This window comes from Rattus norvegicus, chromosome 14 (assembly GCF_021556685.1).
Source record: "Rattus norvegicus strain SHRSP/BbbUtx chromosome 14, alternate assembly SHRSP_T2T, whole genome shotgun sequence".
Classification (NCBI taxonomy): Eukaryota; Metazoa; Chordata; class Mammalia; order Rodentia; family Muridae; genus Rattus; species Rattus norvegicus.
The window spans coordinates 36,261,234-36,278,385 of record NC_141547.1 but is presented as its reverse complement, the minus strand read 5'-3'; the positions used below and the strand labels follow the sequence as shown (position 1 = coordinate 36,278,385).

Sequence of the window (17,152 nt, the reverse complement as noted above, 5' to 3'; positions counted from 1 at the left end):
ATATATTAATCAGCTGCAAGAAGCAATCCTGAGGTGAAGTCTCTTTGGGACTTTACCTCATAGAGCTCAGCATCACAGACCATGCAAAAAATGGTGGGTCACCTCCAGGAGGGCCACCTGCTATCCTTAGTCTAGCCTAGATGACTCCTGACAGGCTCCCATCTCCACTCTACTGATCTCTAGGTCCTAGCCACTCAGCATTGGCTCCTCTCCTGCTTCCCTGTATTTGCTGCCCCCTTATCTCTCCCCTGAAGGATTATGGATAGTAGGCAGGATAGCCTATCACCTAAGGTGGTCATGTAAATACTCTTGTTTCTGATTCACCCTTCTCAAGATTAATATGGCCAACAGGGTTGTAACAGGAAATTTACACAACAGAAGATATTGTTCTAAATGCTTAATGTAATTTAATCCCCCAAGTATCCCTCAAGAGAGGCGCTGCCTCTACTTTGTAGGTGGCGTAATACAAGCATAAGGTGTTGGCTTTAGTAACTTGCTTTGGGTGCTGAGCTAGTGAGTGTTACAGTTGGATCTGATCTCCAGGCCCAAGCAGTGTCCCTTTGTGCTGTGCTGCACAAAGAGCTCTGATGGTCCGTTTAGTTCTTTGGTTTCCCACTGTGGTGTTGAAGCCAGAATGTAAAGTGTTTTGTGAGCATTGTGAGGATCCCAACAGAGGCGAGCAAGGAGCCTTAGATACCTATGTGTGGGCAAAACTGAGCAACCCCAAGTGGTCACATGCTCCACTACTGAGAAGGAGGATTGCCAGAGTTCTCACATTTGTAATGAACAAGGGGAATAAAAGGAGCAAGGAAAGGGGGGCGGGGTAAAAAAATGAAGAGAAAAAAGAAAGAAGAAAAGAAATTCCTTGGGCTAACCTACTGAAAAAGAGAAATGCATAAACTCGTAGGCTGCATACTCCAGGGAAATGGGGGCAGCATCTTTTCCTTTAAGCAATTATAAATGTCTAGCTTTGATGCTTTAGTCCAGAGCCTGTCATGAGCCTTCTCTGGTGTTTATTACCGAGGGTAGAACTGTCTCCTTGTTGCCCAGTTCTGGGGCATGTGTCATTCCCAGAGACAGAGCTGAAGCACATGGGTGAGGTTGGGAAGTTCATCTAGGGAAGCCCTAGGCAGAGCACAGTAAGATTAGACAACGGAAATCTGTGTGCTGCTCCCCAAGGGCTGCCTTGAAGACACTGGCATAGATCAACATGGGTTGGGAATTACAGAGTTTCCAAAGAGTTAACTTTCTGATTCTCTGGTGTGTGGCCTTGTCAAGTTCTTTACCTTGCCCACGCTCCAGTCTGTTTACTGTCTGGAAATGGTGTAGAATTAACGAAGATAACATATGCACCATTCCTTGGCACATTAAGAACTCAATATTTTTATTTCAAACAATCAGGCATAAGCATAAATTCAATGTAAGGGATTTTAAACGATGCTTTTACTTTCTCAGACTTTATTTCGACTTGAACATTATTTCTCAGAGTTAATGATTCGTGACCACACCTGACAGAAACAGCTAGCAAAGAGGAGCTACACCTTCAGCTGCCAGGAGGAAGAGATCTGCATACACCTTTAGTAGCACACTGTTCCCTTGAACCAAACAATGAGCTTCCCTAGAGCCATCCAGTCTGCCTTTAGTTCAAGGCCCGTGCTGGACTGTGTGGGAGGAGCCACTGCAGACTGTTCTGCACCCAGGCCCCTGCTAAGTCCCATGTTCCTGGCATTTCAATGGCAAGCATTATAGGAGTAACTTAAAAACCCCTTTCTATAATCTAATTCATTCTTATTCTTAGTAGAATTGAGCCCAATTACATCCAGCCCTTGAATCCTATGATCATTTCTTTGTGCACAGCATTTTGTTAATCTGTCCTGTTTGATAAAATGCATTCAAGTGGACAGAGTCCCAGCACATACATACAGGGAAAAGGCGGCTCCATTGAATTTCTTTTCCAGGGTCTGTCCGTTCTTTGAACATGGCCTCCAGAGAAGTTCTGTGTGTGTGAGGGTCTTGTCCTGGCTTTTTCTACAGCTCCCTTCAGACTCTCTCCCGCAAAGGATATAAATGTGGAAAGGTACAGTCAGAGGGTTCCAATTTCAAAAGCAGTCACCCCTTCCCGTCCACTCACCATCCACATGGTCTCCATTTACTCAACATCCACATGGTCTCCGTCCACTCACTATCCACATGGTCTCCATCCACTCAACATCCACATGGTCTCCATCCACTCACCATCCACTTGGTCTCCATTTACTCAACATCCACATGGTCTCCATCCACTCACTATCCACATGGTCTCCATCCACTCAACATCCACATGGTCTCCATCCACTCAACATCCACATGGTCTCCATCCACTCACCATCCACATGGTTTCCATCCACTCATCATCCACAAGGTCTCCATTTACTCAACATCCACATGGTGTCCATCTACTCAACATCCACATGGTCTCCATTTACTCATCATCCACATGGTCTTCATCTACTCAACATCCACATGGTCTCCATTTACTCAGCATCCACATGGTCTCCATCCACTCACCATCCACATGGTGTCCATCCACTCACCATCCACATGGTCTCCATCCACTCACCATCCACTCACCATCCACATGGTCTCCATCCACTCACCATCCACATGGTCTCCATCCACTCACCATCCACATGGTGTCCATCCAGTCACCATCCACATGGTGTCCATCCACTCACCATCCACATGGTGTCCATCCACTCACTATCCACATGGTCTCCATCCACTCAACATCCACATGGTCTCCATCCACTCACCATCCACATGGTCTCCATCCACTCACCATCCACCTGGTCTTCCCTCCATTCACCATCCACATGGTCTTCCTTCTTTCTGGCTTTGCTTCATGTTTGAATTTTCCCTTCAGTCTCGTGACATTCTGTCTGCTAGCTCCCAGCCTCCCACTTACCTCCTCTTCAACCTTTTCACTCTTTACCTCTGGAAGTCATTTTCTTCATGCAGCTTCAGTGTGGGTTTCTTGAGCAATCCTAGAGTATGAAGTTGTGTTTTAACTTGTTTTCAATTATTCTGGTCCAGTAACATTCTGGGTGCCTTTTTGTCTTTGAAACATTCTCGTCTACTGTTGATCCATGCCATTTCTGAGATTCTATGAAGACTTGGGCGAAGAAAGACACATATCCCCATCATGGCCATTAAAGAAATAGTGAAAGAAGATGCAGGGGATTATGAGCTGGAAACAATGAGTCTCCATTGTTTGATTTTACAGAAGACAAAGGACATGAAAAGGGAACAATATTACGAAAAGGTTCAAAGCGTAGTCGTTTGAAAAATAGAATTCATGTAGATCATGTGTATATTTATAAAGCTTTATTCTTTAGGAGACAATAAGATTTCTCAAGGACATTTTGTCTGCGTTTATATTTGGGGAAAAAAGACTAAGAAGGGCACATTAAGAAAAGACAATACCAAGAATATGATACTTTCTTGCCTGTGCACACTTGTCAAAAAAGCCATAATGTTCCTTCCTCTAGGGTCTGAACACATCCTCAGAATCCATCTGCATGCAGGTCACCATCTAAGCAGGTCTGATGGTAGAACAAGAATCCATTTTCAGTTGTTTGGCTGCTATGTCTCCTAACATATGTCTTGAGTACTTGCTTTGTGTGAAACGTCATATAAGCACTTAAATAAAAGAGCCGGAATTCCACCCTGAACTGTGCATTCAATTTTGAGAACCAAAACACCTTAGCAGTTTTTCTGATAGGAGAGACTTTCCATGATTGTGATGCCTTCCTTGTGAATGACAGGGTGGAGAGATTTTTTTTTTTTTTTTTTTTTTTTTGTGGTAGGAGGAAGTGTTTTTTTTTTCTTTTTTTCCCCTCCATCTTTATTAAATTGGGTATTTTTTATTTACATTTCAGTTGTTATTCCCTTTCCCGGTTTCCAGGCCTAACCCCTAACCCCTCCCCCTCTCCTTCTATATGGGTGTTCCCCTCCCCACCCTCCCCCCATTACCACCCTCCCCCCAACAATCTAGTTCACTGGGGGTTCAGTCTTAGCAGGACCCAGGTGCTTCCCCTTCCACTGGTGCTCTTACTAGGCTATTCATTGCTACCTATGAGGTCAGAGTCCAGGGTCAGTCCATGTATAGTCTTTGGGTAGTGGCTTAGTCCCTGGAAGCTCTGGTTGCTTGGCATTGTTGTTCATATGGGGTCTCGAGCCCCTTCAAGCTCTTTCAGTCCTTTCTAAGATTCCTTCAACGGGGGTCCCGTTCTCAGTTCAGTGGTTTGCTGCTGCCATTCACCTATGTATTTGCCGTATTCTGGCTGTGTCTCTCAGGAGAGATCTACATCCGGTTCCTGTCAGCCTGCACTTCTTTGCTTCATCCATCTTATCTAGTTTGGTGGCTGTATATGTATGGGCCACGTGTGAGGCAGGCTCTGAATGGGTGTTCCTTCAGCCTCTGTTCTAAACTTTGCCTCCCTATTCCCTCCCTAGAGTATTCTTGTTCCCCCTTTAAAGAAGGAGTGAAGCATTCACATTTTGATCATCCGTCTTGAGTTTCATTTGTTCTAGGCATCTAGGGTAATTCGAGCATTTGGACTAATATCCACTTATCAATGAGTGCATACCATGTGTGTTTTTCTGTGATTGGGTTACCTCACTCAGGATGAGATTTTCCAGTTCCATCCATTTGCCTATGAATTTCATAAAGTCATTGTTTTTGATAGCTGAGTAGTATTCCATTGTATAGATGTACCACATTTTCTGTATCCATTCCTCTGTTGAAGGGCATCTGGGTTAGGCTAGTCTGATATGCCTCTGTGGGGAGATGATATTTGGGATATAGAAAACTAGAACCAGTCATGTGGGAGGCATAAGGATGAACTCCCAGCAAGGAGGATAATCTGGAGGAAGTGAATAGATGCTGTGGGGTGATAGTGGAGACAGAATGAGTGGGAACAGTGAATTGGACCTGATGTGTCGTGGGAGGGAACTTCAGTTATATTGGAAATGCAACAAGAATCGTTGGGATGACTAGGAGGAGGCAGTTGACCAATTAAGACAATGTCATGAACTGACGTAGATTTTTAGAAAATAAATGGCTGGTATTGTAGTGTGTGTGTGTGTGTGTGTGTGTGTGTGTGTGTGTGTGTATGTATGTATGTATGTGTGTGTGTGTATATATATATACACACATATGCAATGATATATACACACATATATACACATACATTTGTTCTTTGAAAGTTGTGTACATTTATACGCTGTATTTTATCACATCCTTCCATCATTACCTCACTTCACCTTCCCCTAGCTTCCTCATCATCCCCCCCCCCCCTAGCTTCATGGTTTCTGTTTTCTGTTGTTACTGACAATCTCAGTCCACTCAGTGCTACCCATGCACATATGGATGTGGGAGTTCGTTAGCTGTTCCCAGTGTAGAGTAAGTTCCTCAGCCACCATCTACTGTTGATAGTTCCTTTACTGGTGTGGGACCTCAGGGATCCTGCCCCCGTCTGTTTGGCATTTTTGATGGGCTTGGATGTACTTACAGCTGCCATGAGGTGGTGCATCACAACAGCCATGTCACCCAGAAGTCAGCCTTTCATAGCCTCCTCCTCCTTCACCAACTCTTGCGTTCTTTCTATCCTGTAGTAAATGTTCCCTAAGCCTTGGGTGACGGGAGTTTGGTCTAGGTCATTCACCCATGGCTGAGCACTCAGAGTTACTTATACTTGGCAATTAGATCAGTTAAGAATTTCTGCATTAACTCTTTTTTTTTAATTTTTTTATTAGATATATTTCTTTACTTACATTTCAACTGTTATTCCCCTTCCTGGTTTCCTGTCCATAAGCCCTCATCCCCTCCCCTCCCCCTTCCCCATACAGGTATTCCCCCCATACATCCCCCTTACTGCCCCCTATACTCCCCTGCACTGGGGGTTCCAACCTTGGCAGGACCAAGGGCTTCCCCTTCTACTGGTGCCCCAATAAGGCTATTCACTGCTACCTATGCAGTTGGAGCCCTGGGTCAGTCCATGTATAGTCTTTGGGTAGTGGTTTAGTCCCTGGGAGCTCTGGTTGGTTGGCATTGTTGTTTTTATGGGGTTGCAAGCTCCTTTAACTCTTTCAATCCTTCCTCTAATTCCCCCCAAGGGAGTCCTGTTCTCAGTTCGGTGGTTTGCTGCTAGCATTGACCTCTGTATTGGACATGCTCTGGATGTGTCTCTCAGGAGAGATCTATATCCAGTCCCTTTCAGCATGCATTTTCTAGCTTCATCAATCTTATCTAGTTTTGGTGGCCATATATATATATGGGCCACATGTGGGGCAGGCTCTGAATGGCCTTTCCTTGAGTCGCTGCTCTAAACTTTGCTTCCATATCCCCTCCTATGGATATTTTCCCCCTTTTAAGAAGGAGTGGGAACATCAGAATTTCAGTCATCCTTCTTCTTGAGCTTCCTGTGGTCTGTGGATTGCATCTTGGGTAATTTGAGCTTTTTGGCTAATATCCACTTATCAATGAGTGCATACCAAGTGTGTTTTTCTGTGATTGAGTAACCTCACTCAGAATGATATTTTCTAGTTCATTCCATTTGCCTATGAATTTCATGAAGTCACTGTCTCTGACCAAAGTTGAAAGCAGCATGCATTTGTAGGTATAAATACAAACATTTAGAATGCAATTTGACAGCTTGACTATTTAATATAACAGTGGTAGGTTACTAGGTAGGGCTTATGATCTCCCCAGGTTTGCAGGGCCAGGCATGAAATATCTCCTCTGGAGCAGACCAGATATCTAATCAGAAGGTGGTTGGTTATTCCCAAAACTATCACGACTCTGTTGCACCAATGAATACCAGTAAATTGAAGCAATCTCCAGTGCTTGCAACAATCATTAATTTCTTTTTTACCCCCCCCAGAAGCCTGCATAGTGCCTTCTCTATTTTTTTTTTCCTTTTTCTTTTTTTTCGGAGCTGGGGACCAAACCCAGGGCCTTGCGCCTGCTAGGCAAGCGCTCTACCACTGAGCTAAATCCCCAACCCCTGCATAGTGCCTTCTCACACTGTGTAAGCTAGCCAGGAAGGAGTAAGTTTTCTAGTCAGTTGAGGTTGGTTTAATCTATGCTCTGTATGCAAGACATGGTCTCTTCAGCAGTAAAGTCTTACCATTTAATTATGGTGACAGCCAAGACCAATGGTGATAGCTTTTGTTGTTTTGGTTGTCCCTGAGGCCTGTATAACTAAGAACTCACAGAGAAGCATCCTGCGCCCAGCACTGAGATTTCCAGTTAGTTTACCATGCCTTCTGGGAGCAGCATGGTCCCTGTGCCCCCTACAGGATACTTTTGTTCAAATTCCTTTAAAAAAAGCTATTATATTTTTAAATTAGCTTATAAACCAGTGGATTTTCCATGCCTTCCAAATTAAACAAACAAAACAGAGTCAACACTAGAATCTACATGAGAAAGAGCATGTGACTGTCATCTTTCTGAGCATGCGTGGCCTCTCTGAGTATAATTTCTTGAAGATCTCCCATTTACCAGCAATTGTTGTGATTTTGTCTCTCTTTACAGCTGAGCAATATTTCCCCATGGTTGTGAACTGTGTTTTCATTATCCATCTGTCAGTTGATGGACATCTAGGTTGGCTCTGTTTTCTAGGTATCTTGACTACAGCAGCAATGAACATGGACTTCTAAGTATTTCCGAAGTAGGATGTAAAGTCCTTCGGGACTAGCCAGAAGTGCTAACACTGGATCGTATACTTGTTCTAATTCTGGTTTTTTGAGAAAGCTCCAGATTGACTTCCAGAGTGGCTGCACTAATCCAACCAAGAGTGGATAAGGATGCCCCTCTCCCCACATCAGTACCGCCGATTCTCGCCATTTGTATTCCTGACCCTGGCCATTCTCACTAATGTAAAATAAGATCATAAATTGGTTTTAATCTGTACTTCCTGATAGCCAAAGGGTGTTGACTGTTCTTAAATTATTTACTAGCCATTTTGTTTCTTGTTTCGAGAACCTTCTGCTTACTTCTATAGCTCTTTTTATATTATTTCACTTTTCTCATTATTATAACCAAATACTTGGCATAGCCTATTTTGTGAGGAAAGATTTGTTTTACCTTACCGGGTTCTTTTCCTTTTCTATTTTGTTTTGTTTTGTTTGTGGCTGGTCATGTTAGGAGGGACAGGAGGAGAGAAGATTGAAGGCAGTAGAAAGAGTGACTTAAAGACTAGGCAGCTAGAACTAGAGTTAGGCTGACCCTACTTCTGCCTGCCAGGCCTCACACTTACAGTCCCAAACCTCAAAACAGTACTGAGCTGGGACCAAGCTTGGAAGACATAAGATGATTGGAGGACATTTTATATTCACATTATAGCGTGAGAGACTGTGTTGAGGGTACAGAGGGGAGCATAGGAGGTGGTTAAGATGGCTGTCTAGTTGATCATAGACAGAGCTGATGGTAATTGGAGGAACAGTGTGTACAAGATCAGTGATGGGTTTGGATAAGTTTTGCAATAATGCTTTCTGATCAATAGGCATGGAAAATTATGACAACTAGCTATCCATGCTTCCAGTATTTCATAGATCCACAAGGGCTTAGGGATACAGTTCAGTGGTGGAGTTCATGTTTAACATGTGTGGCCTGTAGTTTAGTCAGTCCCAAGCAGAAGCAACACACACACACACACACACACACACACACACACACACACACACACGCATGTTCATACACACATACACACAAATACACACAAGCATGAGCAATACATGTTGAGCACAATAAACTATATCTTATTTTACTTTTTTTTTTAAAGATTTATTCATTTATTATATATAAGTACACTGTAGCTGTCTTCAGATACACCAGAAGAGGGCATTGGATCTCTTTACAGATGGTTGTGAGCCACCATGTGGTTGCTGGGAATTGAACTCAGGATCTCTGGAAGAGTAGTCGGGTGCTCTTAACCGCTGAGCCATCTCTCCAGCCCTTATTTTACTTTTTAATTAAAATATAATTACATTATTTTCTCTTTCCTTTTCCTCCTTCTAACTTCTCCCCATCTCACCCTCTCACCCTGTCTTCTCTCAAAATCATGACCGCTTTTTCTTCAGGTATTATTGTTACATTTATATGTATATATAAACACACACACACACACACACACACACACACACACACACACACACACACACTTTCATACATCTTACCCAATGCAGGATGCCTAAGAGCAACAAAACAGCTGACAAGCTGAAAAGGATTGGAGGAAAAAGAAACCTTCAGCCACTGTTTATGGGGTTGTAAACTGGTCCAGCCACTCTTTAAATGGATCAGAATTCCTTTCTGGGTGTTACATTTCCAACCATACAGGTACAACATTGAACAAATCTTCTCCTACCATGCATCGTGGCATAGAGAAAGAAGGAACAGATTATTATTTTGCTCTGGCCCTTGCTAATTTTTACTTCTTTCTTATTTGTACTTCATTTCCAGGAATACTTGCCTCTCACCTTCTGGATCACCTTGTTGGATGCCTTTTATCAAAGCCTGGTCTGCTTCTTTGTGCCTTACTTTGTAAGTCATTGCTCGCTGTGTTTGCTATTAATGAACCAATGATGTTTCTATGTACTTTGCTTCTGGTCTCTGGGTGACTCTCAGTTGACTGACTTATAACCTCTCACAATATGCTAGCTTATGGATTTAATCAAGTACCTAGTTGAGTTCTCTTGGGCCTCTTGTTAACACTAAACTGTCTACTGATTTTTTTTTCAGTGGCTTAAATAAAATTTACATTTTGGCCATATAAATAAATTAGCCAAAGCCTATTATAAGAAACATAAGAGTGCCTATCAGAAGGCTAATTCTATCAGTCTTATACCCAGAATATTAAAATATCTTTAAAATTTAATAGGAACCATTTTTTACAGATGATTTGGGAAGGAAGTAACAGAAGTAGGCAAAGAGTGTGGAAAAACTCACTTTAAACGTTTACGCTGGCCCCGAGCCCAATAGACATGGTTGCTGGTATCTTTCTGCACCTTATTCCAGAAAGAAACGTGTGAAACCATGAAGTAGGGTGGCAGAACACACCATTAGAGTAAACACCAATGATGCTAACTAGGCTGTCAGTTTCTCTGCCCTGTTCAAATTAAAGTATTTGAATTAGGCTTCCTTGAATATTATGACTATCTTACTCTTTTTTTAAAAAATAGATTTATTTATTTAGTATATATAAGTACACTGTAGCTCTCTTTGAACACACCAGAAGAGAGCATGAGATCTCATTACAGATGGTTGTGAGCCACCATGTGGTTGCTGGGAATTGAACTCAGGACGTCTGGAAGAGCAGTCAGTGCTCTTAACCACTGAGCCATCTTTCTAGCCCCCAGGTATCTTACTCCTGAAGAGGAATTTATACAAAGCAACTGGGAGTGTATTCAGAAGTGGGAACTGAGAAAGCAAAGAATCATACCATCTGAGGAATGGTGTAAGGACTTCAAGATGTGTGGGTCAGGGAGGGCGGTGTCTACCCAGAAGTATAAGCCTAAGGTGGTTCGAACTGTTGTTTCAATGGTGTATTGGATAGGACGAATTTGATGTGTGCCTTTAGGAGCTAAAATAAAACTATGAACGAAAGCTTCCAGAATTACAATTCAGAATGAAGAGGAATTCCACCTAAAAGCTCACAATATACATGGATAGTCTATCTGGGACAGTCAGCCTCTTCTGTGAAAATGGTCCTTTTTCCTAAGTGACCAGTTAGTAGAACTATTGCAGAGAATACCCAAGGCACATTTGAGCCATAGATAAAATGGTGTTACACCAACAAGTGTGTGCAGTTCCTCACGCTCGCCCCCTGCTCTCTCCTTGCAGACCTACCAGGGCTCTGACATCGACATCTTTACCTTTGGCAATCCCCTGAACACAGCCGCTCTATTGATTATTCTCCTCCACCTGGTGATTGAAAGCAAGAGTTTGGTGAGTGCGTTCTTTGTGCTTGGTGGCAAGTCTTCTGTTAGCAGTGGACCTGCCGAGCCCTCAGAAGAGCAATGAGACTGTGGGAAAAGGGTCGTTCAGGGAAAAACTCAGGGTCACCAGGTGCCATGATGCTGAGTTCAGGAAAAGGGAAAGATACCTGTTCCTCTGTTTCAGTCACTGGTAGACACTTCATAGCAGTGTGAGTCAGTGGCAAGAAATCACTATCTGTGCCCAATAGGCTTTGAGGTCAGGCTGATGGCTTTGGACTACAGTCAGTGACATCCTGTGCCGTGACCCCATTCTGTTGACTTTTCTGAATGAGGACTTTATGCCCTTGAGACAATATAAAATATTTTTAATTTCTTTGTGCAAAGATTTCTTATATTTTCTTATTACACTTGGAATGAACTCTTAACCAATGCCTAGCTTCATTTCATTGTTCAAGGGATGGCACAATGGTATTCCTCGTCGAGCCTCTCAGATGCTTTGAGTCCATTGTCACATCAGAACCTCACTACTTACCATATCTATTAGTGGAGATGCTTTTAGATTCTCCTTGTGTCTTAGTTAGGGTTGCAATGCTATGAAAAGACACCGTGACCAAGGCAACTCATAAAGGAAATCATTGAATTGGGGCTGGCTTACACTTTCAGAAGTTCAGTCCATTGTCATCATGGCAGGAAGCATGGCGGTCTGCAGGCAGACATGGTGCTGGAGTAGGAAGGAGCTGAGAGTTCTACATCTTGATCTACAGTCTACAGGCAGCAAGGATATTGAGTATAGCATATATATATATATATATATATATATATATATATATATATATATATATATATATAAAATGAGACCTTGAAGCTCGCCTACACAATGACACAATTCCTCCAACAAGGCCATATCTATTCCAAAAGGCCACACCTCTTAATAGTGCCACTCTCTATGGCCAAGCATTCAAACACAGGAGTCTGTGGGGGCCGTACCTATTCAAACCTATTCAAACCACCAGACCTTGTATTTGTGGCTTTTACTAACTTCAAATATATATATATTATATATATTTTTATATATATATAAAATTATTTATATATATATATATAAAATTTAGATCATTGGGTATCTCAGCACTCACTCTTTTTCCCTTCAACTTTTCTTGACTCATCATTAGCTTATCTTACTCTCTTGATTTTATTCAAAAGCTTAAAAATAATTTATATTGTTTGTTTAGTGATGGGATTATCTGATTCATGTTCATCTTCCTCATCTAATTACAATATCTGTTAGGTCAGGGTTCAGACCAGTCTTGTTCACCACGTAAACCAGTGTCAAAGAAGACTGAGAGTAAATGTCACAAAATCCATTTGAGTGAGGAGGTAGATACCTGACCATTTGGAGTGTGTATTTACCATCAGGGAAAATAAATGGATTTCAGACAGGAACTCACTGAGTGAGGTTATGGTTTAAAATATACGATGCTGTATTGTCAAATTATTTTAACAAGTTATAAAGTAGGAATGAATATATTTTTGGTATCTTTTGCTTTTCTTATGCAGAGTGATCTTATAAACCCCAAATGTGATAAAATGTTAACATGCAAATAGCAGGTTGGCTGAAGGAAATCCAAAATCTGTAACATTTGGTCTCCTTTGAACATCTGTTTAACTTTTAAACAATTGTCAGCCATACTTTTAGTTCTGCCAAAAAAAAATGTGCCACAGGCTTTTTGTGCTCCAGAGGAACTGACACATCATATTTACCAGTTGGAGTTCACTCATTCAAAGCAACAACAGCCCATTCTGGATAACCTAAGCAAGTAGAAATGTTCTGAAAATTATGTTGAGGAGCCAATAGATCCTAAGAGCAGTGTGTTGCCAACACTATACTCTATGTTGAGTGTTGTCTCCAAGAAAGAGAAAGAAAGCTAAAATTGTAGAAGTGTCTCTGTTAGGAGTTATATCTTGGAGAAGTGTCTCTCCTGCCAGAGGATGTCCAACTAGAGCTCATGGACTTTGCAGTGCCTTTTCTAGAAGAGTCAGCCATTTTGAATTGAAGAATCACATGTTCTTAAAACTCTTGCTCACTCTATTTTGGCCACCTCCCACTTCCTTGGCGGTTTTACCCAGTGTTCTTCACATTCACTTCCTTATGTCAACTCATTTATGGGATGCCATGTCCCTTGCAAAAGCACATAAGGTGAGAGGGGAAAAAACCAAGAATAGTGCTCAAATCCAAATCCAATGGAGGGCATTTGAACAAGAAAGACAGAGAGAGATGGGGGAGAGAGAGAAGGGGGGGGGGGAGGAAGAGAGGGAGGGAGGGAAAAGAAAGAATAAAGAAAGCAAGCATAAATAAAGAATAGACCCATTGTTCTAGAGCATGACATTGTTAATCAAGGAATTAGCCAACATTTTCTGAGCTACATTTTATAAAATATGAGCAATCTTCGTGACTTCTGACAAGATACATACTTTGGGGAAGTACTTTTCTTAATGGAAAACAAAGTAAAAGTGAATTGCAACGTGTTTGAAAATTGCAGTCCTAGGGAAGAGATTTATAACGACAGTGTTTTGCTTAGGAGGAAAGCCCAACCTCCTGACACCAACAGTATGCACACTGTTGGGTGTGACGAAGGCTGCCCTAAGTGCCATGGAAGAAGGCACAGCAGCTCTTACAAGCTTCTACCCCGCGAGTCTTAAGTCCTCATTCATTGACCCTTCCTTCATTGAAAGGGAGTAGAGAGCTGTAAACCACTTGAATGCTAACTAAGGGAAGAGAATAAGAGTATGGGTGAGCAAATGCAATTTCTACTGTATACGTGAATGGCTGAAGATTTGAAGACTACTGAGATAAGATAACACCTTAATCACATCAGTGAGTGACCGTATAAAACAACGAATGAGGAAGTATATAAAAAAGAAGGAAATTCAAGCACCTCCTGGTACATGGACGGTACAACTAAACCAGCCAATGGGATTGCCCATTGATTTTTGATTTAATTTTGTAGAATTCAAACACTCGTATGAGCCACTCTTGATGGATGTTCTTCCCCTATGCCCTTGTGTCTCATGTGGTAAGGTCTGTAAAATCAGCCACTCAGAGCTCAGATGTACTTGTTCCTTTAACAAAGGTTTTGCCAGGTCACAATATGCCACCATAGGCATTCCTTTCTGGGCCCTTTCTGTCTTGCAGACTTGGATCCACATGCTGGTCATTGTTGGGAGCATCTTGTCCTACTTTTTCTTTGCCTTGGCTTTTGGAGCCTTGTGTGTAACTTGCAACCCACCCTCCAACCCATACGGGATTATGCAGAAGCACATGCTGGACCCCGTGTTCTACTTAGTCTGTGTTCTCACGACCTGCGTAGCGCTTCTGCCCAGGTATGTAATTTGTTTGCTCCTCAAGACAGTAAGTACACAGAATCAGAGGCTTCAGGTAAGTATTAGGAATGAATGGCAGAGCACCATGTTCAGCAGTGAGAAAGTCAGCCTACATGCTGAATATTGGTCTCAGTTATACCATAAGCCAGCCTAGATTAACTGAGTGAAGACATATATGTCTCTGTCATGGAAAGATCCAGTTTGATGGAAAGCTCCCAGGAATAAAGAAACTCTGCCTCATGGGACTATCTGAGGATTTATCATGTCCTATGCTTTGCTCTGCCATCCCCTGAGCCCTTGGCTTGCTCTGTTTTACAGCTTCAACAGAATATTTAAACTGGGTAACTTGCAAATGGAAAAGTCTGAGCTCAGAGCTCGGGAGGTTGAGAAATCCCACGTCAAGGCACTCTCATTCAAGGATGACTCTCATTCAAGGATGAAGCCTTTAACGCTGTGTCCACCCATGGCAGGGGTGGAAGAGCAGATCTCTCAGCCTTGCCACTTCATAAAGACTCCCTATATATTACTATTACTATAGTATACAATGTCTTCCGAGTGCCAAAAAGAAAGAAACTTCCTGTGGGCCACGGGTATGGAGCTGCCAGCAGGCACCTTCTTCACTCAGAAGACTTCCGTGCTTCAGATGTTTCCCCCCACAAAAATCACGTTGACATTTGTTACCTGGTGACAGTAGAGGAAGGGAGTCTTTATGCTTATTTGGCAGGGGTTTAGAGGGTGCTTACTATTTGCTAATGCTAAACAAATATTCGTCTGCTTCATATTTTTAATGATTTTGAGTTTTTAAATCAGGGCTTTGCCCAGTAGCCCAGACTGGCTTGAAACTCACCGTCAAGCTTAAGCTGGCCTTGAACTCATCACTGTCCCTCTAATTTAACCTCTAATTATAGAGGCTTACCATCCCGCCCACTTTAGTATTATTTTTAATTGCCATTTTATAGCCGACTTACCTTCCTCCATCTCAGAAGCCAAGTGACATCTACTGGGTTGTTTTTTTTTTTTCTTTTAACTGATCTGTATTCTCCACGAGTCCCCCATGCAATGGAAGTGAACGTAATTCTATGATTTATTTTTTTTTTGTGACCTAGGTTTGTATACCGAGTTCTTCAGGGATCCGTGTTTCCATCTCCAATTCTCAGAGCCAAGTACTTTGACAGACTCTCTCCGGAGGAGAGAACAGAAGCTCTCAAGAGGTGGAGAGGGACTGCAAAGGTCAATCACGTGGCATCTAAGTATGCCAGCCAATCAGCTGCTAAGTCAGGAAGACCCAGGCCTGGCCCTTCTGTTGCAATGAAGTCAGCGACAGTGTGTACCATTGAGCAGAGCACACGTGAGACTGTGCTGGACCTTGGCTATTCTAAACCTGGGGCATCAACGATGACTGAACCCTTAGCAAGTTAAAAACACAGGATACCCTGCTTCGAGTTGCAGATAATCTTTCTAGTTAGGAAGGAGGCCCCTCTCAGAAGTGAGGATTACTCGTACAAGGAGGAGGCTTTGTACAGGGGATGTCAGCATTTTGCTGGGCATGGAAGAACCAAGAACCTGTCTACAACTGTATGCCCACGACACATTTGTAAACAAGGGACAGCGTTTTACCTGAGCAGAGTTTGGGAAATGGAATATTTAATTCAGGATAATATATTGGGTTTTTTTTTGTGAAACTTTTTGATTTTTGTAAAGGAATGTTAATTGTCTTATAAATACCAACATTTTCAAAGAAACTTATTTGAAATATATTTATTTTATACATAAGTCTCATGCATTTGGAAAATACTTTAGGTGAGATCCAACCTAAATTCTCTTTATAAAAAAAAATACTTTTAAAAATTGTTCATCAGGAAAACTCGTTAATTTGAAGATAAATTCCCATGAGCCTTTTATTTCCCATGAGAGGAGGCTTTGGTTCCTGACTGAAAGTGTTTATCATCACTCCCTGTCATTTCAGCATTGTGCTGAGTAGAGCCTTTGTAGGGAAGGGCAAAGAAGGCTAGTGTTTCAACAGTACTAGGCTGCCTTTGGCTCTGTTTACTGTTATGAGTAGACCCAGAGACTCCTTATGTGCAGATGTTGTCAACCAGGAAACAGACAAATGGTCACGAAACACAATCAGCTGGGCCTACAGGCTGTGGGCAACTCCTGGGTTCTGAAATTGATGACACTCACGTTAAAATGAGACAATCATCTTCGAAAGTCTTCCAGAGGGGGCTTGAGAGTTCATAGCTGTAAAAGTGCTCAACAGCTTGTCTGTTGTGCCCGCTACAGAATGAGATATGGGTGGAAATTGATAGAGGTTATCCTCAGTGGGAATCTCTGAGGCTCTTAGAAAAATAAACATATTGAAGGGTAGAGATGTCTATAGCAAGTTTCTGCTGTGACAGAATGCTGGCTTCATTTAGTGTCTAGAAGCTAGTTTACACGAGTAGAGTCAGTTTGCTACTGTGAAGTCATGCACTCTTGTTGAAGTTTTTCAAAGCTTCCTTATCCACCTGACAGCTGCCACCTCCCTGTTGTCTAGAATTCTCTTCATGAACCTCTATGCTAAAGGTCAGTGTCTACGTCAAAGTCTTATAAACTTTTTCTCAGGGCCTAACTGTTACCCGCTGTGTACCGTCCAAGTTACTTTCTGTACCTTCCTGGTATCATTGTCAAATGGTCTTTTCCCATAGACTGATTTCTGGAACTGTTACAAAACTATGTGTCTAAATGAAGCTGCCTTCTGCTTCCTTGAGATTTTTTTTAAATAAATTATTTAATAAATGATGTTCACTGAAAA

General features: G+C 42.1%; 1 protein-coding gene across 2 annotated transcripts in view; it reads left to right on the top strand.

Annotated features, from left to right (window-relative positions):
* Nucleotides 1–17,152, top strand: part of Atp10d (ATPase phospholipid transporting 10D (putative)) — a 112,234-nt gene extending 95,082 nt beyond the window's left edge. For both annotated transcript variants that reach the window (XM_087583785.1, NM_001427806.1), the window contains 4 exon segments: nucleotides 9,503–9,583; nucleotides 10,883–10,987; nucleotides 14,171–14,358; nucleotides 15,465–17,152. In XM_087583785.1, coding sequence (XP_087439911.1) covers nucleotides 9,503–9,583; nucleotides 10,883–10,987; nucleotides 14,171–14,358; nucleotides 15,465–15,777 — 687 coding nt within the window. In that variant the 3' untranslated portion in view covers nucleotides 15,778–17,152.